At 44.8% G+C, this 24,167-nt stretch overlaps 1 protein-coding gene across 2 annotated transcripts in view; it reads right to left on the bottom strand.

Annotated features, from left to right (window-relative positions):
- Positions 1-787: 787 nt before the first annotated feature.
- The window catches only part of LOC138661619 (uncharacterized), a 58,517-nt gene continuing 35,137 nt past the window's right edge, over positions 788-24,167 (bottom strand). The window contains exons 2-5 of one of the 2 annotated variants that reach the window (XM_069746443.1): positions 16,831-16,972; positions 13,854-15,794; positions 10,809-10,870; positions 788-1,871 (exon numbers count right to left, since the gene is read on the bottom strand). In XM_069746443.1, coding sequence (XP_069602544.1) covers positions 1,866-1,871; positions 10,809-10,870; positions 13,854-15,794; positions 16,831-16,972 — 2,151 coding nt within the window. In that variant the 3' untranslated portion in view covers positions 788-1,865. The remainder of the gene's footprint in view (positions 1,872-10,808; positions 10,871-13,853; positions 15,795-16,830; positions 16,973-24,167) is intronic. The other variant, XM_069746444.1, reaches the window with a different exon arrangement.

Below are 24,167 nucleotides of genomic sequence, written 5' to 3'. Positions count from 1 at the left end.
TGTGTGTTGATGAGTGAAAGTCGCTCATTAATCATCCCCTCCCTTGTGTTTGAATGCTCGCATAAGGAGGATGATTGTAATCTAGCGCCCGACTAGTAACCAACACTGGTACACAAACAGCGTCTATTGCTGTGACCACCAGTGCCGCACCGTGCGCTATTACCGCGCTTTCCAAACCCAAGTCTGGGTGGTTAGTGGCATCCGCCAGTGCGGCATCACACGCGCTCTCGTGCTATTGAATTATTAGTTTTGTTACGTGCGGTACTGCGGCCCTGTGACGCAACAAGCACTGAACAACTATTAAGAAAGGTACTGCTTCTTAGTTGGACTTTTGGTTCCAGGCAGACACCAGACTTGTTATTCTCCTTTTAGTGTATGAATACCACTATGTTTTCACAGCAGGTAAAACTCAGTATTGCTATAGTGTCCATTTAGATACCAGTTCTACGCACAGTTCTTATTTTTTTTTTATTATCCGTTCAACCCAGACCGCCATGACGACTTCTCCCAATCAGGACTCATCTCAACAGAGTTTGTGTCAATGCTGGGAGGTGTATACGTTTGTTTCCAGATTGTTCTATATAGTTGAAGTTGCAAGTAACAGACATAGCAGTGGAAAATTGGTAATGAAGTCTTTTGACATCTATCCCTTTGAGTAAAAAAATAAAGTGCAAAATACAGGAATAAAAGTACAGGAATACATTCCCCAGACAGCACAAACATAGACAACAATGGGTGAAAACACATGTTGGAAATTCAAAATTTATTGTACAAATATATATACGGTATACTGTATGCACATATATATATATATATATATATATATATATATATAACATAGTGCTAAAATAGTCATATAAATATAAAAATGGCATTTCAAAGCTATATACAATTCATACTGTATGTAAAATACAAGTCATTTATTTTATATAGAGAATTTATAGCAAATGATATAATGAAAGCTGTAAGGAAGCACAAATATATCTTGTCATATAAACACTAAGCGGCAGGTGTCGTTCTCATGTTCATCTACGGCAGGCGGCGGATATCTGCCTGATGTTCATGGAGGACTGAACAGCTGGACAACTGTCAGGCCCCCACTCTGCCCACACAGATAACATTGGCTAGTAGTTACCCCATTTTGAAGCTGTCAATAAAGCTGGTTCAAACCCAAATTATCGGTGTACCCATGGTCCGTAACATAGCATCTTGAAGACCGCATAATGGTTACACATTAATTATTTTTTCATAACCATGTTCTTCAACGGATTGTCCTTTTTTTTTTGGTAAATAAAGTTTATTGAAACAAGCACACTTCTATAGACCTTGTGTTTCAAAGTATTTACTTTTGTTACCCATAGCAACCAATCAGGGCATAGCTTTCGTTTTCTCAACTGCACGTGAAATATGAAAGCCAAACCGATTGGTTGCGATTGCCGTGATTCGACCTCTAAGTGAAGATCTTGGGAACTGTGGCCAAATATACGCGGACTCCATTACTGAGATGTGTTATTAGCAATCAAGTCTTTGCAGAGAGTCCATTAGAAAGTCTACACAGAATGATTTAACAATTGTACATTAATGGGAACAATCCCTTTAAATTTGTTTGATAGCATCAGGGGCATTTTTGGAGGGCGAGTTCTTCTCATGATCAAATTAAAGGAGCTATGATACTCCAGTTGAGAGCAGCTTAAAGGATTTAAAAAAATAAATAAAAAAAAACTACTTTTTTCCAGAAACAGCGCCACATCCATCTATTGGTTGTGTTTGGTATTGCATCTCCGGTCCAGAGAGCCGACTCTTCTAGATGATGTCATGGTCGGAGGGATCTTACATTTAAGATGCTGATATCTTCTTCAGGTGCTCTAACCCTGATAACAAAAAGAAAATAGCCATAACACTGACTGTAACCAAACACACTCTCCCAATATTTCACACTGAATATATATTAGCAGGACGTAAGAGGCGTATGGAAAGTAGCGCGACTACAGGATCAGACTACACTTGGTTTGTTTGTCGTCTGTTACCATGGAGACACATGCTGTAGGTCTTTCTAACATATCTGTTATGACCTGGTGGTCAGGACAATAATGGACCTGGTGGTTAAGAGCACACGGAATGACCTGATAGTTACTGATAATAAAGGACGAGCTCTGGGACGTGGGAACTCTGCTGACCACAATCCCTAATCCTATCACGCACACTAGAAATAGCCGTGGATTGCTCCTAACGCTCCCTATGCAACTCGGCACAGCCTAAGGAACTAGCTAGCCCTGAAGATAGAAAAATAAAGCCTACCTTGCCTCAGAGAAATTCCCCAAAGGAAAAGGCAGCCCCCACATATAATGACTGTGAGTAAAGATGAAAATACAAACACAGAGATGAAATAGATTTAGCAAAGTGAGGCCCGACTAACTGAACAGACTGAGGATAGGAAAGGTTGCTTTGCAGTCAGCACAAAAACCTACAAAAAAGACCACGCAGAGGGCGCAAAAAGACCCTCCGCACCGACTCACAGTGCGGAGGCGCTCCCTCTGCGTCCCAGAGCTTCCAGCAAGCAAGTCAACAATAAAAAAAGCAAACTGGACAGAAAAATAGCAAACCAAAGAAAAACAAGCAGGAACTTAACTTCTGCACAGAGATGAAATAGATTTAGCAAAGTGAGGCCCGACTAACTGAACAGACTGAGGATAGGAAAGGTTGCTTTGCGGTCAGCACAAAAACCTACAAAAAAGACCACGCAGAGGGCGCAAAAAGACCCTCCGCACCGACTCACGGTGCGGAGGCGCTCCCTCTGCGTCCCAGAGCTTCCAGCAAGCAAGACAACAATAAAAATAGCAAACTGGACAGAAAAATAGCAAACCAAAGAAAAACAAGCAGGAACTTAACTTCTGCTGGGAAGGCAGGTCACAAGAACGATCCAGGAGTGAACTAGACCAATACTGGAACATTGACAGGTGGCATGGAGCAAAGATCCAAGTGGAGCTAAATAGAGCAGCCAGCTAACGAATTAACCTCGTCACCTGTGGAATGAAACTCAGAAACACCCACCAGAGGAAGTCCATGGACAGAACCAGCCGAAGTACCATTCATGACCACAGGAGGGAGCCCGACAACAGAATTCACAACAGTACCCCCCCCTTGAGGAGGGGTCACCGAACCCTCACCAGAGCCCCCAGGCCGACCAGGATGAGCCAAATGAAAGGCACGAACCAGATCGGCAGCATGAACATCAGAGGCAAAAACCCAGGAATTATCTTCCTGACCATAACCCTTCCACTTGACCAGGTACTGGAGTTTCCGTCTCGAAATACGAGAATCCAAAATCTTCTCCACCACATACTCCAACTCCCCCTCAACCAACACCGGGACAGGAGGATCAACGGATGGAACCACAGGCGCCACGTATCTCCGCAACAATGACCTATGGAACACATTATGGATGGCAAATGAAGCAGGAAGGGCCAAACAAAATGACACAGGATTGAGAACCTCAGAAATCTTATACGGACCAATGAAACGAGGCTTAAACTTAGGAGAGGAAACCTTCATAGGAACATAACGAGACGACAACCAAACCAAATCCCCAACACGAAGTTGGGGACCCACACAGCGCCGGCGGTTAGCGAAACGTTGAGCCTTCTCCTGGGACAATGTCAAATTGTCCACCACATGAGTCCAAATCTGCTGCAACCTATCCACCACAGTATCTACACCAGGACAGTCCGAAGACTCAACCTGCCCTGAAGAGAAACGAGGATGGAAACCAGAATTGCAGAAAAACGGCGAAACCAAAGTAGCCGAGCTGGCCCGATTATTAAGGGCGAACTCAGCCAACGGCAAAAAGGACACCCAATCATCCTGATCAGCAGAAACAAAGCATCTCAGATATGTTTCCAAAGTTTGATTAGTTCGTTTGGTTTGGCCATTTGTCTGAGGAGGGAAAGCCGAGGAAAAAGACAAATCAATGCCCATCCTAGCACAAAAGGATCGCCAAAACCTCGAAACAAACTGGGAACCTCTGTCAGAAACGATGTTCTCCGGGATACCATGTAAACGAACCACATGCTGGAAAAATAATGGCACCAAATCAGAGGAGGAAGGCAATTTAGACAAAGGTACCAAATGGACCTTCTTAGAAAAGCGATCACAAACCATCCAAATGGCTGACATCTTTTGAGAGACGGGGAGATCCGAAATAAAATCCATAGAAATATGCGTCCAGGGCCTCTTCGGGACCGGCAAGGGTAAAAGCAACCCACTGGCACGAGAACAGCAGGGCTTAGCCCGAGCACAAGTCCCACAGGACTGCACAAAAGAACGCACATCCCGTGACAAAGACGGCCACCAAAAGGATCTAGCCACCAAATCTCTGGTACCAAAGATTCCAGGATGCCCAGAAAACACTGAACAATGAATCTCAGAGATAACTCTACTAGTCCATCTATCAGAGACAAACAGTTTCTCCGCTGGGCAACGGTCAGGTCTATCAGCCTGAAATTTTTGCAGCACCCGCCGCAAATCAGGGGAGATGGCAGACAAAATTACCCCCTCTTTGAGAATACCCGCCGGCTCAGGAACACCCGGAGAGTCAGGCACAAAACTCCTTGACAGGGCATCAGCCTTCACATTCTTAGAGCCCGGAAGGTACGAAACCACAAAATCAAAACGGGAGAAAAATAACGACCATCGAGCCTGTCTCGGATTCAACCGTTTGGCAGACTCAAGATGAGTCAAATTCTTGTGATCTGTCAAGACCACCACGCGATGCTTGGCTCCTTCAAGCCAATGACGCCACTCCTCGAATGCCCACTTCATGGCCAACAACTCTCGATTACCAACATCATAATTACGCTCAGCAGGCGAAAACTTTCTAGAAAAGAAAGCACATGGCTTCATCACCGAGCCATCAGAACTTCTTTGCGACAAAACAGCCCCTGCTCCAATCTCAGAAGCATCAACCTCAACCTGAAACGGGAGCGAAACATCTGGCTGGCACAACACAGGGGCAGAAGAAAAACAACGCTTCAGCTCCTGAAAAGCCTCTACAGCTGCAGAAGACAAATTGACCACATCAGCACCCTTCTTGGTCAAATCAGTCAACGGTTTAGCAACACTAGAAAAATTAGCGATGAAGCGCCGATAAAAATTAGCAAAGCCCAGGAACTTTTGCAGGCTCTTTACAGATGTCGGCTGAGTCCAATCGTAAATGGCCTGGACTTTAACAGGGTCCATCTCGATAGTAGAAGGGGAAAAAATGAACCCCAAAAATGAAACCTTCTGAACTCCAAAGAGACACTTTGACCCCTTCACAAACAAGGAATTCGCACGAAGGACCTGGAACATCATTCTGACCTGCTTCACATGAGACTCCCAATCATCCGAAAAGACCAAAATATCATCCAAATACACAATCAGGAATTTATCCAGGTACTCTCGGAAGATGTCATGCATGAAGGACTGAAATACTGATGGAGCATTGGAAAACCCGAATGGCATAACCAGGTACTCAAAATGGCCCTCGGGCGTATTAAATGCTGTGTTCCATTCATCGCCTTGTTTAATATGCACAAGATTATACGCCCCTCGAAGATCTATCTTGGTGAACCAACTAGCCCCTTTAATACGAGCACACAAATCAGACAGCAACGGCAAAGGATACTGAAATTTGACTGTAATTTTATTAAGAAGGTGGTAATCAATACAAGGTCTCAAAGAACCATCCTTCTTGGCCACAAAAAAGAACCCTGCTCCTAACGGTGATGACGACGGGCGAATATGGCCTTTCTCCAAGGATTCCTTTATATAACTCCGCATAGCGGCGTGTTCTGGCACAGATAAATTGAACAATCGGCCCTTAGGAAACTTACTACCAGGAATCAAATTAATTGCACAATCGCAATCCCTATGAGGAGGTAGGGCACTGGCTTTGGGCTCATCAAATACATCCCGATAATCCGACAAAAACTCTGGAACTTCAGAAGGAGTGGAAGACGAAATAGACAAAAATGGAACATCACCATGTACCCCCTGGCAACCCCAGCTGGACACAGACATAGATTTCCAGTCCAATACGGGATTATGAACCTGTAGCCATGGCAACCCCAAAACGACCACATCATGCAGATTATGCAACACCAGAAAGCGGATATCCTCCTGATGTGCAGGAGCCATGCACATGGTCAATTGGGTCCAGTACTGAGGCTTATTCTTGGCCAAAGGCGTAGCATCAATTCCTCTCAATGGAATAGGATACTGCAAGGGCTCCAAGAAAAAACCACAGCGCCTAGCATACTCCAAGTCCATCAAATTCAGGGCAGTGCCTGAATCCACAAATGCCATAACAGAATAGGATGACAAAGAGCAAATCAGAGTAACGGACAATAGAAATTTAGACTGTACCGTACCAATGGTGGCAGACCTAGCGAACCGCTTAGTGCGCTTAGGACAATCGGAGATAGCATGAGTGGAATCACCACAGTAAAAACACAGCCCATTCCGACGTCTGTGTTCTTGCCGTTCAGCCCTGGTCAAAGTCCTATCACATTGCATAGGCTCAGGCCCATGCTCAGATTGTACCGCCAAATGGTGCACAGCTTTACGCTCACACAAGCGTCGATCGATCTGAATGGCCAAAGACATAGACTCATTCAGACCAGCAGGCATGGGAAATCCCACCATGACATCCTTAAGGGCTTCAGAGATACCCTTTCTGAAGATTGCTGCCAGGGCACATTCATTCCACTGAGTGAGCACAGACCACTTTCTAAACTTCTGACAATATATCTCCGCTTCATCCTGACCCTGACACAGAGCCAGCAAGATTTTCTCTGCCTGATCCACTGAATTAGGTTCGTCATAAAGCAATCCAAGCGCCAGGAAAAACGCATCAACATCACGCAATGCCGGATCTCCTGGCGCAAGGGAAAATGCCCAGTCTTGAGGGTCACCACGTAACAGAGAAATAATGTTCTTTACTTGTTGAACAGGGTCACCTGAGGAGCGAGGTTTCAAGGCAAGAAACAATTTACAATTATTTTTGAAATTCAAGAACTTAGATCTATCACCAAAAAACAAATCAGGAATTGGAATCCAAGGCTCTGACATCGGATTCTGAAACACAAAATCTTGAATGTTTTGTACCCTTGTAGTGAGATTATCCATCCAAGAGGACAGACCTTGAATGTCCATGTTTACACCTGTGTCCTGAACCACCCAGAGGTAAAGGGGAAAAGAGAGACAAAACACACTGCAAAGAAAAAAAAATGGTCTCAGAACTTCTCTTATCCCTCTATTGAGATGCATTAGTACTTTGGGCCACCTGTACTGTTATGACCTGGTGGTCAGGACAATCATGGACCTGGTGGTTAAGAGCACACGGAATGACCTGATAGTTACTGATAATAAGGATGAGCTCTGGGACGTGGGAACTCTGCTGACCGCAATCCCTAATCCTATCACGCACACTAGAAATAGCCGTGGATTGCTCCTTACGCTCCCTATGAATGAATGAAACTCGGCACAGCCTAAGGAACTAGCTAGCCCTGAAGATAGAAAAATAAAACTTACCTTGCCTCAGAGAAATTCCCCAAAGGAAAAGGCAGCCCCCCCACATATAATGACTGTGAGTGAAGATGAAAATACAAACACAGAGATGAAATAGATTTAGCAAAGTGAGGCCCGCCTAACTGAACAGACTGAGGATAGGAAAGGTTGCTTTGCAGTCAGCACAAAAACGTACAAAAAGACCACGCAGAGGGCGCAAAAAGACCCTCTGCACCAACTCACGGTGCGGAGACGCTCCCTCTGCGTCCCAGAGCTTCCAGCAAGCAAGACAACAATAAAAATAGCAAGCTGGACAGAAAAATAGCAAACCAAAGAAAAACAAGCAGGAACTTAACTTCTGCTGGGAAGACAGGTCACAAGAACGATCCAGGAGTGAACTAGACCAATACTGGAACATTGACAGGTGGCATGGAGCAAAGATCCAAGTGGAGCTAAATAGAGCAGCCAGCTAACGAATTAACCTTGTCACCTGTGGAAGGAAACTCAGAAACACCCACCAGAGGAAGTCCATGGACAGAACCAGCCGAAGTACCATTCATGACCACAGGAGGGAGCCCGACAACAGAATTCACAACAAGAGAAACAAATGATACACACGCGCTACCTCGTAGAAAAAGAGCAAAAACCCCTCAGCTGCAGGAAAACAAGACAGGGAGGTGCCACCGCTGTCAGTAAAAAACCAAGAAAAGTAAAAAACCAATTGAATCTGCGCTAGAGGGGTGAAGGAAATGAACTAAATAAAATAAATGTGACAGTACAATATGCAAAACTCACACAATAGAGGAATGCAATGATACCTCAAAAGGGAACGGATACCATGCTCGCCTGCACACCGCGGACCTGGTCCAGGCGCTCTGCTTCTCTGCTCTGGCTGTGAGCACAGCGGCCAGAAAGCAGAGCGGTGACGTCACCGCTCTGCTTTCCGGCTGCCCGGCGCTCACAGCCAGAGCAGAGAAGCAGAGCGCCGGGGACAGACAGCGGTAGGTAAGTATGTAGCGTTTGTTTTTTTACTTTTAGGATGGTAACCAGGGTAAACATCGGGTTACTAAGCGCAGCCCTGCGCTTAGTAACCCGATGTTTACCCTGGTTACCGGGGACCTCGGGATCGTTGGTCGCTGGAAAGCTGTCTGTGTGACAGCTCTCCAGCGACCAAACAGCGACGCTGCAGCGATCCGGATCGTTGTCGGTATCGCTGCAGCGTCGCTTAGTGTGACGGTACCTTTACCAGATTAAATCCTTGTGAATGTGGCTCCCTCTTTATATGTCTAGGTGACTTACTGTCTCCCTAAATCCTAAAGATTTCCATATGGGGGGTCATACACATGCACCGCCATTATTTCTAGATGTAGAAGAGATAATGAGTTAGGGTCTCAGAATTGGATACAGCATGGATGATCTCTTGATTACAACTAACTTTGATATGCTTAATTTTCCCTGTGATGGCACTGTTGGGAAATTGAACTTTTTTTTCTGGGTTTCACCACCTATTACACATCTATTCTCGACAGCCTAACACCATGTTCAACATATGATCAATGGACCTATCTAGCGACAATGGATTTTCCAAAAGGTGCAGCTAGTTGAATGCATCCAAACTGGAGGAGCCATTTAGATTGTGTCAACCTAAAACACTTTCATAAGCACCAATTTCCTTCTGGCCCCCTGTCCATCACTTCTCTCTAGTGAATAAGTGGCTTTGACCTCCAACTCACAAACCACCGATGGACAAAGCCAGGTCTCACTGTTCTCCAGGCACTACATATTGTCCAACCACACCTCACCTCTTTGACGAGAAAACCACTCTCTTGATTACACTTCGATTTTGCCTCTCACAACAATGTTTACCAGTATCGGGTTCTACAAGCCCACAAGTAACAAGGTAAACAAGGTGTTCAGGTGAAGAAGGTCACAATACTTTAGGGTACAAAACAACTTACACCCAGAGTGTTGCTCAATCATCTTTCAGTACCATGCTGTAACCAGTTCACAACGAACAAGTCTTTCTACATGTCCAATGGGGCGCTCATTTTGAGGCCTCCTGCCTAATTCTTTTCTCTGGTATGCTTTATGACTTCAGCCACACACTGACTCACTTCCTGGAAATGACTACTTGTATAGGCTCCCTGGTTTCTGCAACATCTGGTGATGGCAATTAAAGGGGTTGACAACTACTCAGACAACCCCTTTTCAATTTCAATATCCCCCCATGTAGAATCAAAACACTTTCTACCCAAAACCGATGTGGGGCTGTTCCACCAACATGGGCGCACGATCTCCTGTGTCTCGCGTGCTGTTGGCCACTAATGGACCACTTCACTCTCACTTCATTCAGATGTAACTGACATACAGAGGCAGTCAGATAGTAGAAGCAGCTCTCACTTTTTTCTGGATGTCACAATTTTGTCCGAAGGAATTGAGAGTGAAGCGCCCATTGGAGGTCTCTACTTGGCTACAGGGATTAAGTGACGTAACGTATTACGTGAACCAAAGGAGACCCGGCGCCGATGTTGCTGGAGTGGTGCCACGCCGGCACTGGAGATGAGTATAATGTATTTTTATTCTATGTAACAGAATGTTGTAATTGAGAAGGGGTTGTCAGAGTAGAGGACAGCCCCTCTAATGTTCAGCAATATCCTGTATACATTGATTCAAATACAGACCATCATGTAGAGATACAGGAGTAAACATGAACATTGTCAGAGTAACATCAATAAGGGGTGGTGACGTTTACCATGTTGCACATGGCCTTTCGTCAAGAATTTTTCTTACAAATTAAAGGAAGCAAAATGTGTTTTATTGCTTTGGTGGGAAGAGGGACCTGTTTATTCAGAAGTGAACATTATGTGACTTGAACATTTTGCATTGTGTGTCGCATTTGTGGTTTTGTAAGATGGCATGCGCACATCATGGAAACTTTTAGTTTGCGTGATGACATCATCTCCTATAAATTTCCTAATTAAAAAATTTGTGATGGCAGATACCTAATTTATGTCACCAACATCCTCTTTCTGTTATCTCAAATATGTAGACGGCACCTGAAATGATCAGACATCTTTGCAGACTGTACTTGTACTGCCAGTAATGTATATGTAAAGTTTTGGAAACATGACTTTGGGTGACAGACAATTATAGCGCAGCCCTGTAAATATGGCAAATTCTTTAAATGTGAAGTGATGTGGACATTGCATTTTTGGGATGTGACAGACAACGACTTCATCTATGAGAATTGGGAATGGACTCACCACGAGGACCAAGCCCAGGATCGTTATAAGCCAGCTTAGATGGACAGCAGTAGTGGCTGATGCTGTAAGACAAACAGAGAGGTTGATAAATATTTCATATATTTGCTATATTTTAGTTTATTTCTATCTTAAATATACTGTAGTTGTTAGTTCTCTAATAGATATGTTTTCCAATGTTGCACAATTCTGAGCTCGCCTCTACCAGCATTCCCTGCTGAATCAGCGTCACATGATTTGTTATATTTCCATCACAAGAGTTATAGTCATTGCATCATTCATGAACTTTAAAGAATTAAAAAAATGCAATGTTGCTCCGAGAGCTCCAGTTTATGCTTTCTTTTAAAGGGTTTTCAATAGATCTTGTAAAATTAAGAATTTTTTTTTTCAATTGGATGTGTTTAAAAATTATGTTACTGTGCAGAAATAAACTGACAATGGTGCTCATGATTTGTGCCGACCATGTAGGAGGAGTAGCTGCTGGTTGGCAAGTGCTGTTTGTAATGAACCCACAAAAGGAAGCAGGGATGATAAGTGAATATTCTCTACTGATGCCGCTGGCAGGGGCTATTCAATGCTTAGAAACTTATACCTCTCTCTAGTGATGAGCGAGTGTACTCGTTGCTCGGGTTTCCCAGAGCACGCTCGGGTGATCTCCGATTATTTGTTAGTGCTCGGAGATTTAGTTTTTTTGATGCAGCTACATGATTTACAGCTGCTAGCCAGCCTGAGTACATGTTTGGGTTGCCAGGTTGTTAGGGAATCCCCACAAGTAATCAAGCTGTCTAGCAGCCGTAAATCATGCCGCTGCTGTGACTAAAACTAAATCTCTGAGCAGTTACAAATTCTCGGAGACCACCCGAGCGTGCTCGGGAAAACCCGAGCAACGAGTACACTCGCTCATCACTACTCTCCACCTGTTCCTTTCATCTAAGTAGCGATTGTATGTGTTATAGTGGAGGACTTTTGAGCTCCCCTCAATAAATCACACCAGTGCCGTACAACGCACCTAGTGTCCCACATGTACTATGTTTTTTCAGCTCATATATTCGGCCATGGAGTTAGTTGTACTGCGTTGGTGAGATCTATTGAGGAAAGCTCGAACGTCCTCTCTTAGGGGATTGTTCGCAGCCAATCGCTCAAAACCAAAAGAACTGTGAATGCAGAACATTTATGTAGATTGATTTTGTCTATACATACAGATGTTCTATAACATTACAATCACTGTTTCGAGAGCATAACGTTGGCTATAGCATGTCTTTCGTACTTGCCTGGGCTCTGGATATTTTGGAGGTGATTCATCAAAGCTTTTTCACCAAATTTGTGGAAAAAAAGCCATTAAAATTAATTTTTTTTTGTGCAATGCCAAGATGAGCAGAAAAAGAGACTTCAGGCTTTTTTCACAACATTTTTGTCCCAGCTCTGACAAAATGAACGGAGCTGGAGCAGAACGGTTGGCAAATTCATGATGAGCGTTGGCGATTGGTACAACACGGATCTTACTACAGTAGGGGCTGGAGTAAGATTTCTGTGAGGCACAGAGAATGGTGCACACCGCTACTCATCAGCCTCTTAATGAATCGGGAACGTTTGCTCCAAAACGCCCCCTCCTCAAGACCGGTGATTCTGAATCGCATCCATATTTGTGTGGGAAGCTGAACAATGGGGTAAGAGTAAGGTTATGACTTTGACAAGTGCCAAATTGTAATGCCTAGATTACTGAATCAGAGCATGTCCAAAATGGTAGGTATTGTGTTGTGAATTCTGCATTTGGGTTCCCTCCAGTGGTTGTAGGTGGGAATGCAGTTGTCTCTGAGTCGCAGTCCTGGCTAGGTGTATCTGCTGATTGCAGTTCTGACTGGGATATTTAGGTGTGCAGGATTCATTAGTCCTTGCCAGTTGTCAATGTTTCTTGTGAAGTGTTGGATCACTTTCTGGCTTCTCCTGCTTAGCTGACAATTCAGCAAAGATAAGTGTCTGTTTCTTTTTCTGTGGCACACATGCAGTGTGCTTATGTTCTGTGCTGTTCATTTGTCCAGCTTAGACTGTGTCAGTGTTTTCTCAGTCTTGTTGGATTCTCTGGAGTTGCAGATATATTCTCCACATCTTTAGTTAGATGGTGGAGTTTTTGTATTTTCTGCTGTGGATATTTTTGGAAGGATTTTTAATACTGACCGCTTAGTATCCGGTCCTATCCTTTCCTATTTAGCTAGTGTGGCCTCATCTAAATCCTGTTTCCTGCCTGCATGTGTCTTTTCCTCTACTACTCACAGTCAATATTTGTGGGGGGCTGCCTATCCTTTGGGGTTCTGCTCTGAGGCAAGGTAGAATTCCTATTTCCATCTATAGGGGTATTTAGTCCTCCGGCTGTGTCGAGGTGTCTAGGTTTTGTTAGGCACACCCCATGGCTACTTCTAGTTGTGGTGTTAAGATCAGGGTTTGCGGTCAGCATAGTTACCACCTACTCCAGTGAAAGTTTTCATACTGCTCCAAGGTCACCTGATCATAACAGTATTGGGGATGTTCAAAGTATGTAGGGATTAGTTCTTGCCAAAAGCGGTAAAAGGAAGAACAAATGGAGAAACTGGGACAAAAAAATACCCATTGATATCTGTGGGGAGTTAAGACTAGGCTTGGCGAGCAAAAGCTGCTGAAAACATTATTTGTGACTTTGATGAAAAGGTTGCGGTCTATGAAACTGCTGGATTTATCTGTCAGAGAATCCATATTGATCCTCCGATGAAATCGCCACCAATTGGTGCACCAATCTTAGGACTGAATCATGGAGCAAATGAAACAAGGTGGTATAGTCTGATAAATCATGTGTTATATCAGCATGTGCATAGCCAGGAGTGTGTGCATCACTTACCTGGTGAAGAGATAGCATCAGGTTGTGCCATGGAATAAGATAAGCAGTGGGGACACTGAGATGGGGCAATGTTCTGCTGGGAAACCATGGGTTCTGGCATCATGAGGATGTGACTCATCAGCTACCTAAATATTGTACAGACCATCTATCCCACACCCTTATACATTCAGTATACTCACAAGTGTTTTTTGTTACTTTTGTAGTCGAACGTGTGGTAGAGTTGGAGCCATTGTTGGAAGATGTCCTTTTTGTGGATGATGTACTTGTAGAGGCTGTTGACTCTGTACTGGTCTGTGTACTTGATGTTGCTGAACTGATGACATTACTTGTGGAGTATGTACTTTTACTACTGGTTGTTAATTGACCATTTGTTACCATGCTTGAAGAACCTGATGCAGTGCTTGATTGTTTCTGAATTGTAGCTGAAGATGTTGACTGGCTATTGGTGCTTGTAGTTTGACTATCTATACCAGCATTAGAAGATGATGATGTGGTGGTGGAAGTTGGCCCTTCACTGCTGCTGCTATTAATAGAAGATAATATTGAAGTATGCGATGATGATGACTGGATATCGGTTTTAGCACCGGCAGATGTTCCTGTGGTTGATAGAGGTTGTTGACTACTAGTGTCAACAGTGGAAGGTGTTGAAACTGTGAATAATGCCTGTGTGGTCTTTGATCCTGAACTCATATTTGTGCTAGATGATGGTGTTGGTGAAGTTATGGAACTGGTAGATGTTGATACATTTATTGGCCTTGTGTTTGTAGAAGTATTTGCGTTGGTAGAAGTCTGTAGACCACTGGTAGTATTGGTAAAACCTGATGTCATGTTAAGAGTTGTTAAACCATTATTTGGGTTTAGAGTTGTTATGATTGTTGATTGTTGACTACTTGTTCCAACTGTGGAAGCAGGTGCCATGGTAGTTGTGGATTGTGCAGTGTTCTTAGTTGTTGACGTGCTGATGAATAATGGCTGACTGGTTCCACTAATAGTAAAAGATGAGGGTACATTGTGCGTAGTAGATGGCTGAGTGGTTGTTCCAGTACGCTGAAAAGCTGTTGAATTGGCTAGTAGTTGCTGACTACTGAAACCAATAGATGTACGGAATGTCAAGTTACTAGGAGTTGTCGATGAGATGGTTGTTGTGACGGTAAAACTGGTTGTAGATTGATTGATTGGCCCAGGGTTCGGATTTTGACTGCTGTTGCCAACACTGGAAGTGAATGGTGGACTGAAGACAGATGTGTTGATAGATGGCTGCTGACTACTGATACCAGTAGGGGAAAGTAAAGACTGGTTATTAGCGGAAGTTGGTTGTTTGGTTGACTGAGTAATGAGTAAAGATGAAGCAGAGGTTGATGGCCCTGAACTGGAAACCCCAACAGAGAAAAGAGATGAGGATGTTGAAGAGTTATTTGGTTTTGTATTGGAAAAAGCTGTAATGTTGTTCAAGGATGTTGCATCTAAGTTTGAAGATGCAGGGGGCGATGTGGTAGAAGAAAGTGTTGGTGCTCTAGAAGTGAAGGATGATGTAGTGGAAGAAGTTGTTGATGTCGAATAAGTAGAAGATGATGCATTAGAAGCTGTTGCTGATGTCAAAGAAGTGGAGGATGAAGTGGTAGAAGCAACTAATGTAGAAAGGGAGGCTGATATGGAAGAAGCAGATATTGATATAGTCGAAGAAGAGGATGTATTAGAAGCATTTGTTGATGTGGTAGAAGCAGTAATTGATGTTGATGTCACAGAAATGGATGAGGGTGCAGAAGAAGAAGTTGTTGATAATGGAGGTGTGAAGGCTGATGTGTTAGAAGCAACTATGGACATTGTAGAAGGAGAGGATGACACGGTAGAATGAGTTGCTGATGTCTGAGAAGAGGGCAATGATGTGGTCGAAGCAGTTGTTGATGTTGTAGAAGTGGATAATGATGCAGTAGAAGCACTTGATGTGGTAGATGTTGTTGAAGTAGTGGAGGCAGTGGTTGATATGGTACTTGGCGAGGCAGATGTTGGTATCACATGACTAATCAGTTGCTTTATTAATGTTGCTAAATCATTGAGTAATTTCTTGATGTAATCTGCTACGGATGTGGAACTGGTTTTCTGAGCCTCAATTACAGAAACTGCAGAGAAAAAAAAACATGTTATGGCATTATAGAAAAACCACTAGACCAAGAAAGGGAGCTGACTCCAGATATACAGTTCCCGTTAACACACTTTTGAATGCATACAGATAAAATCAAACATGTCACACTGAGTTAGAAGCATCCACAGGACAGTGTACATACAGCTCAGGAGCCATTACAAATTTGCCAAATAGTTGTTCAAACTAGAGAACCCCTTTAATCGGAGGTGTGAGTGTCACATGTCGCACATACAGGCTAAAGTTAAAGATGACACATTTCCTTTGTATTTTAGGCAAAAAAATATATTGTCATGTTTTACATTTTAAAAAATTACAACAGGAAAATGGGCGGAATGCAAACGTTTGGGCACCCTTGGAGATTTGTGTTCTCAGATAACTTTGACCAAGGTTTCAGACCTTAATTAGCCTGTTAGGGTTATGGCTTGCTCACTATCAATCGTTAGAAAAGACCAGGTGATGCAAATTTACCAGCTTTATAAAAACCCAGCCTCCTCTAACCTTGTGACAAAAAACAGCAGCTATGGGTTCTTCTAAGGAGCTGCCTAGCATTCTGAAAATGAAAATGGTGGAGGCCCACAAAGCAGGAGAAGGCTATAAGAAGATAGCAAAGAATTTTCAAGTTGCCCTTTCCTCAGTTTGAAATGTAATGAAGAAATGTCAATTACCAGGAACAATGGAGGTCAGGACATGGTCTGGAAAACCAGGCAAAATTTCAGTCAGAGCTGCTCGTAGGATTGCTTGAGAGGCAAATCAGAACTCCGGTTTGACTGCAAAAGACCTTCAGAAAGAATTAGCAGACTCTGAAGGTGTGCTACATTGAAGCTTTTTGCAATGGCCCTCACAGTCCCCTAATCTGAACATCACTGAAAATGTGTGGCTAGACCCCAAAATAGCAGTGCATGCAAAACAACCCAGGAATCTCACAAAACTGGAATCATTTTCTTTACGTTCACACTCGGACTGTGTAGAGCGAGCGTGGATCGTGGCCCCACTGTACCACGGACCAGACTTACTCCTGAGGGGTGTGACTAAGCAGCTCTCTTGGTGTTCACTGGAGCCTCTGGTGGTGAGGTCAGGCTTGTGCAGCAGGTAGCTGCCAGGTACCAGTGCAGGATGGGGTCCGGCAGTAGCAGCTGACCCCAACGGGACAGGACACTGTAACGACAGGTATAGGCAGGTATTGTAGGTATACTGTCTGACTCAGCTGATTCACAGACAGGCAGGTACTGGTAGCCATGGCTAGTATGCCGACAGGCACTGGTGGATACGGGTGATATACAGGCAGACGGTTATAAGTAGACATGGCTTCTAAACACGCTGGTCATTGCAGGCGGGCACGGCTGATATACTGGCAGGCAGGCGGGCACTGCTGATACACTGGCAGGCAGGTGATCATGGCTAATATACTGGCAGGCAGGTGGGCATGGCTAATATACAGACAAGTGCAGGTGGGCACCACTGATACACTGGCAGGCGGACATTGCTGATACACTGGCAAGTGGGCACTGCTGATACACTCGCAGGCGGGCATAGCTGATACACTGGCAGGCAGGTGGGCATGGATAATATGCAGACAAGTGCAAGTGGGGACGGCTGATACACTGGCAGGCGGGCACTGCTGATACACTCGCAGGCAGGTGGGCATAGCTGATATACTGGCAGGCAGGTGGGCATGGCTAATATACAGGCAAGTGCAGGTGGGCACCACTGATACACTGGCAGGCGGACATTGCTGATACACTGGCAGGTGGGCATAGCTGATATACTGGCAGGCAGGTGGGCATGGCTAATATACAGACAAGTGCAGGTGGGCACAGCTGATACACTGGCAGGCGGGCACTGCTGATACACTCGCAGGCAGGTGGGCATGGCTGATATACTGGCAGGCAGGTGGGCATGGCTAATATACAGACAAGTGCTGGTGGGCACGGCTGATATTCTGGCAGGCAGGTGCTGGCAGGCACGACTAATATACAAGCAGAGGTAGGAGCCAGTTCAGACTGGATGAACAGGAACTGCTTCAGCAAGAACTGGGTCACTGGCAGGTATGACTGGAATACAGGAACAGGTAGGACCAGTTCAGACTGGACAGACAAGAAACAGCTTCAGGAATGGCTGGTCACTGGCAGGTATGACAGGAATACAGGAAACAGAAGGACCCAGTTCAGACCAGACAGATAAGGAACCGCAGATGTGGACAAGCAGGGAACCGCAGATGTGGACAAGCAGGGACTTGCAAATGCGGCCAAGCAGGGAACAGCAGATGCGGACAAGTACGGAATCGGAGGTTCCCACAGGACAGACAGGAGCAGGTTCACATAGAACAGACAGGGTAAGGATAGGTACAGACAGGACAGATCGAATCAAGTTCATACAGGATGAGCATGAGGAAAAGTACACACCGGTCAGACAGAGCCAGATTCACAGAGGGTACTTACTATATTTTATCAAATGTACACACAAATCACTAATGTTGCACAGCATCAACAGAAAAGAGATAGGTACTGGTTCAGAAACTGCTTAGCAAAAGGTACTGGTTCAGACACTGCAGGTTTTAGAGATAGGTAAAAATTCAGACACAGGAATTTTAGAAATGGGTACTGGTACAGACACAGCAGGTTTAGGGAAAGATCCAGATTAAATACATACAGGTTCAGGGATAGGTCTTTATTCAGACAAGGACAGACACAAGTACAGATTCAGGGTTCAGGCCTGAGTATTCAGACCCAGGAAAGCAAATTCAAGCAAGATCAGAAACAGGACAGTAGTTGCACACATGCTGAAAGGGAATATTGCTCAGGCACTTCCCAACAGGTGGAGGTGCCTTAAGTACAAAGAGTCTCTCATCGATAGGATGGGGACACATTAGGAATGAACGCACTGTCTCTTTAAGAATCAGGAAGAGCAGTTGCCTTAAAGGGAACCTGTCACCCCAAAAATCGCGGGTGAGGTAAGCCCACCGGCATCAGGGGCTTATCTACAGCATTCTGTAATGCTGTAGATAAGCCCCTGATGTTACCTGAAAGAGGAGAAAAAGACGTTAGATTATACTCACCCAGGGGCGGTCCCGCTGCTGGTCCGGTCGGATGGGTGTCTCTGGTCCGCTGCGGCGCCTCCCATCTTCATTCCAAGACGTCCTCTTCTGATCTTCAGCCACGGCTCCGGCACAGGCGTACTTTGTCTGCCCTGTTGAGGGCAGAACAAAGTACCGCAGTGCGCAGGCGCCGGAAAGGTCAGAGAGGCCCGGCGCCTGCACCTGGGAGGCGCCGCAGCGGACCAGAGACACCCATCCGACCGGACCAGCAGCGGGGCCGCCCCTGGGTAAGTATAATATAACGTCTTTTTCTCCTCTTTCAGGTAACATCGGGGGCTTATCTACAGCATTACAGAATGCTGTAGATAAGCCCCTGATGCCGGTGGGCTTACGTCACCCGCGATTTTTGGGGTGACAGGTTCCCTTTAAGCATGCACAGCAAGCAGAGAACCAGGAGCTCACTGCACACAGCAAGCAGAGGACAAGGAGCTCACTGCCCAGCTTGAGGTGGTGAGTACATTGGTGTCCCTGCATGGTAGGGTATTGGAAGACATGCAGGCATACAGGCATTGATGTTACATTTTCCAAGGAAGAATGGATGAAAATCCCTCAGACAAGAATTGAAAGACTCTGATCTGGCTACAAAAAGCATTTACAAGCTGTAATACTTTCAAAAGGGGGCGCTACTAGGTACTAAACATGCAGGGTGCATAAAATTTTGCATTGGCCCATTTTCCTTTTTGTAATTTTTAAAATGCAAAAGATGAAAATATATATATTTTTTGCCTAAAGTACAAAGGAAATGTGTCATCATCTTTAACTTTAAGCCTTTTAGAGATCATTTCATCTTCAACTTGCCTAACTGTTCACAATAACTGTAATTTTGATCAGGGGTGCCCAAACTTTTACATGCCACTTTATAAGCTTGCATACTCTATACAGTATATAGACTGAAGTGTACCTATGTTTTTAGGTGAACTTTTATATCTAGTTAGTGCTGAAAGGTGTGGAGATTTTCTGTGGGTGATGTTCTCTCCCCCACCTCTCATTTCTTGAAGTGCATAGGAAAGCTGAATGGGTTGTGCATACCTATACAGTAATTGTCTACATATAGGTCTGTAAGTGATGGAAGAGTGTAAATAGTGACTGTAAGTGGGTAGGTACAAATATGGTATATCTATAATGAGGAAAATGAGTGTTTAAAATATAGGCCATGGTACACATACTTTTCATATGTATAGGATACAGGCTGCCCCTTGTCTAGTGCTGCAGCCCTCCAGTGGGTGTGGATGACTAGAGGGTGCGACCTCGCTCCATACAAGTGTATGGAGAGCAACGCTGCGCCCACTGGCTGGAGGTTTGTATAACACATACATACCCTGTGGTCCTGGATCAGAAACCGGCGAATTCCCCCAGCACACAGTGCATGCGCTAGGAGGATTCATAAGTCTGCAGTCACACAGAGCAACTGCAGACTTATTGATTTGGAATGGACAATCCCTTTAAATATAAATGAAATCACTGTAACACAAATATATAGACACTGGATGGTGGCCCGATTCTAACGCATCGGCTATTCTAGAATATGCATGTCCATGTAGTATATTGCACATCCCATGTAGTATATTGCCCAACCACGTAGTATATTGCCCAGTCACGTAGTATATTGCCCAGTTACGTAGTATATTGCCCAGTGACATAGTATAGCTACGTAGTATGTTGCCCAGCCACATAGTATATTGCCCAGTCACGTAGTATATTGCCCAGACACGTAGTATATTGCCCAGCCACATAGTATATTGCCCAGCTACATAGTATATTGCCCAGTCACGTAGTATATTGCCCAGACACGTAGTATATTGCACAGTCATAGTATATTGCCCAGCCATGTACTATATTGCCCATCCACGTAGTATATTGCCCAGCCACGTAGAATATTGCCCAGCCACATACTATATTGCCCAGCCACGTACTATATTGACCAGCCACGTACCATATTGCCCAGCCACGTAGTATATTGCCCAGTCATGTAGTATATTGCCCAGTCACGTAGTATATTGCCCAGTCACGTAGTATATTGCCCACACACGTAGTATATTGCACAGTCACGTAGTATATTGCCCAGCCACATAGTATATTGCCCAGCTACATAGTATATTGCCCAGTCACGTAGTATATTGCCCAGCCATGTAGTATATTGCTCAGCCACGTAGTATACTGCACATCCCATGTAGTATATTGCCCAGTCACGTAGTATATTGCCCAGCCACATAGCATATTGCCCAGCTACGTAGTATATTGCCCAGCCACGTAGTATATTGCCCAGCCACGTAGTATATTGCCCAGTCACGTAGTATATTGCCCAGTCATGTAGTATATTGCCCAGACACGTAGTATATTGCCCAGTCACGTAGTATATTGCCCAGCCACATAGTATATTGCCCAGCTACATAGTATATTGCCCAGTCACGTAGTATATTGCCCAGCCACATAGTATATTGCCCAGCTACGTAGTATATTGCCCAGCCACATAGTATATTGCCCAGTGACGTAGTATACAGCACAGAGCCACGTAGTATACAGCACAGACACGTAGTATACTGCCCAGTCACGTAGTATATTGGCCAGCCACAAGTATATTGCCCAACCACGTAGTATATTGCCCAGCCACATAGTATATTGCCCAGCTACGTAGTATATTGCCCAGCCACGTAGTATATTGCCCAGCCACGTAGTATATTGCCCAGCCACGTAGTATATTGCCCAGCCACATAGTATATTACCCAGCCACATAGTATATTACCCAGCCACATAGTATATTGCCCAGCCACATAGTATATTGCCCAGCCACATAGTATATTGCACAGTCACGTAGTATATTGGCCAGCCACGTAGTATATTACCCAACCACGTAGTATATTGCCCAGCCACATAGTGTATTGCCCAGCTACGTAGTATATTGCCTAGCCACGTAGTATATTGCCCAGCCACGTAGTATATTGCCCAGCCACGTAGTATATTGCCCAGCCACGTACTATATTGCCCAGCCACGTAGTATATTGCCCAGCGTCATAGTATATTGCCCAGCCACGTAGTATATTGCCCAGCCACGTAGTATATTGCCCAGCCACGTAGTATATTGGCCAGCCACATAGTATATTGCCCAGCCACATAGTATATTGCCCAGTCACGTAGTATATTGGCCAGCCACATAGTATATTGCCCAGTCACGTAGTATATTGCCCAGCCACATAGTATATTGCCCAGCCACATAGTATATTGCCCAGTCACGTAGTATATTGGCCAGCCACGTAGTATATTGCCCAACCACATAGTATATTGCCCAGCCACGTAGTATATTGCCCAGTCACGTAGTATATTGCCCAACCACATAGTATTTTGCCCAGCCACGTAGTATATTGCCCAGCTACGCAGTATATTGCCCAGCCATATAGTATATTGCCCAGCCACATAGTATATTGCCCAGCCACATAGTATATTGCCCAGTCACGTAGTATATTGGCCAGCCACGTAGTATATTGCCCAACCACATAGTATATTGCCCAGCCACGTAGTATATTGCCCAGTCACGTAGTATATTGCCCAACCACATAGTATTTTGCCCAGCCACGTAGTATATTGCCCAGCTACGCAGTATATTGCCCAGCCATATAGTATATTGCCCAGCCACATAGTATATTGCCCAGCCACGTAGTATATTGCCCAGCCACGTAGTATATTGCCCAGTCACGTAGTATATTGCCCAGCCACGCAGTATATTGCCCAGCCACGTAGCATAATGCCCAGTCACGCAGTATATTGCCCAACCACGTAGTATATTGCCCAGTCACGTAGTATATTGCCCAGCCATGTAGTATATTGCCCAGCCACATAGTATATTGCCCAGCCACATAGTATATTGCCCAGCCACGTAGTATATTGCCCAGTCACGCAGTATATTGCCCAACCACGTAGTATATTGCCCAGTCACGTAGTATATTGCCCAACCATGTAGTATATTGGCCAGCCACATAGTATATTGCCCAACCACGTAGTATATTGCCCAGCCACGTAGTATATTCACCAGCTACGTAGTATATTGCCCAACCACGTAGTATATTGCCCAGCCACATAGTATATTGCCCAGCCACGTAGTATATTGCCCAGCCACATAGTATATTGCCCAGCCACATAGTATATTGCCCAGCCACATAGTATATTGCCCAGCCACATAGTATATTGCCCAGCCACATAGTATATTGCCCAGCCACATAGTATATTGCCCAGCCACGTAGTATATTGCCCAGCCACATAGTATATTGCCCAGCCACGTAGTATATTGCCCAGCCACGTAGTATATTGCCCAGCCACGTAGTATATTGCCTAGTCACGTAGTATATTGCCCAGCCACATAGTATATTGCGCAGCCACGCAGTATTTTGCCCAGCCACATAGTATATTGCCCAGCCACATAGTATATTGCGCAGCCACGCAGTATATTGCCTAGTCACGTAGTATACAGCACAGAGCCAGGTAGTATATTGCCCAGTCACGTAGTATATTGGCCAGTCACATAGTATGCACCATATCCCTGTTAAAAAAAAGAATTAAAAAAAAAAATAGTTACATACTCACCTTTTGGAGCCTCCGGATCGAAGCGGTTACCGATGTTCCTCGCGCGCTCCAGTCTGAAGATTGCATTGCGAGACCGCACGTCATCATCTCGCGAGACCGCAATGCATGCAGCGGTCACCGGGGCGTCGCGAGGAGCATCGGTAACCGGCCGCTTCGATCCGGGGGCCACCGGAGGGTGAGTATGTAACTATTTTTTATTTTTTTTAATTATTTTTAACATTATATCTTTTTACTATTGATGTTGCATAGGCAGCATGAATAGTAAAAAGTTGGTCACACAGGGTTAATAGCAGCGTTAACCGAGTGCGTTACACCGCGGTCAACGCTGCCATTAACCCTGTGTGAGCGCTGACCGGAGGGGAGTACGGAGCGGGCACTGACTGCGGGGAGTAAGGAGCGGCCATTTTCTTCCGGACTGTGCCCGTCGCTGATTGGTCGTGGCTGTTTTGCCACGACCAATCAGCGACTTGGATTTCCTTGACTGACAGAGGCCGTGACCAATGAATATCCGTGACAGACAGAAAGACAGAAAGACAGACAGACAGACGGAAGTGACCCTTAGACAATTATATATATAGAAATATAGAAAAAAAAATATATACAGTATATAAACAGCTGCACTTTAGACATATTGTAATGCAGTGAAAATAAGGAGAATGCTTTATCCGCCCATGTGTGCAA

The sequence above is a fragment of the Ranitomeya imitator genome, chromosome 2 (genome assembly GCF_032444005.1).
Source record: "Ranitomeya imitator isolate aRanImi1 chromosome 2, aRanImi1.pri, whole genome shotgun sequence".
Lineage (NCBI taxonomy): Eukaryota > Metazoa > Chordata > Amphibia > Anura > Dendrobatidae > Ranitomeya > Ranitomeya imitator.
This window is presented reverse-complemented; position numbering and strand designations above follow the sequence as displayed.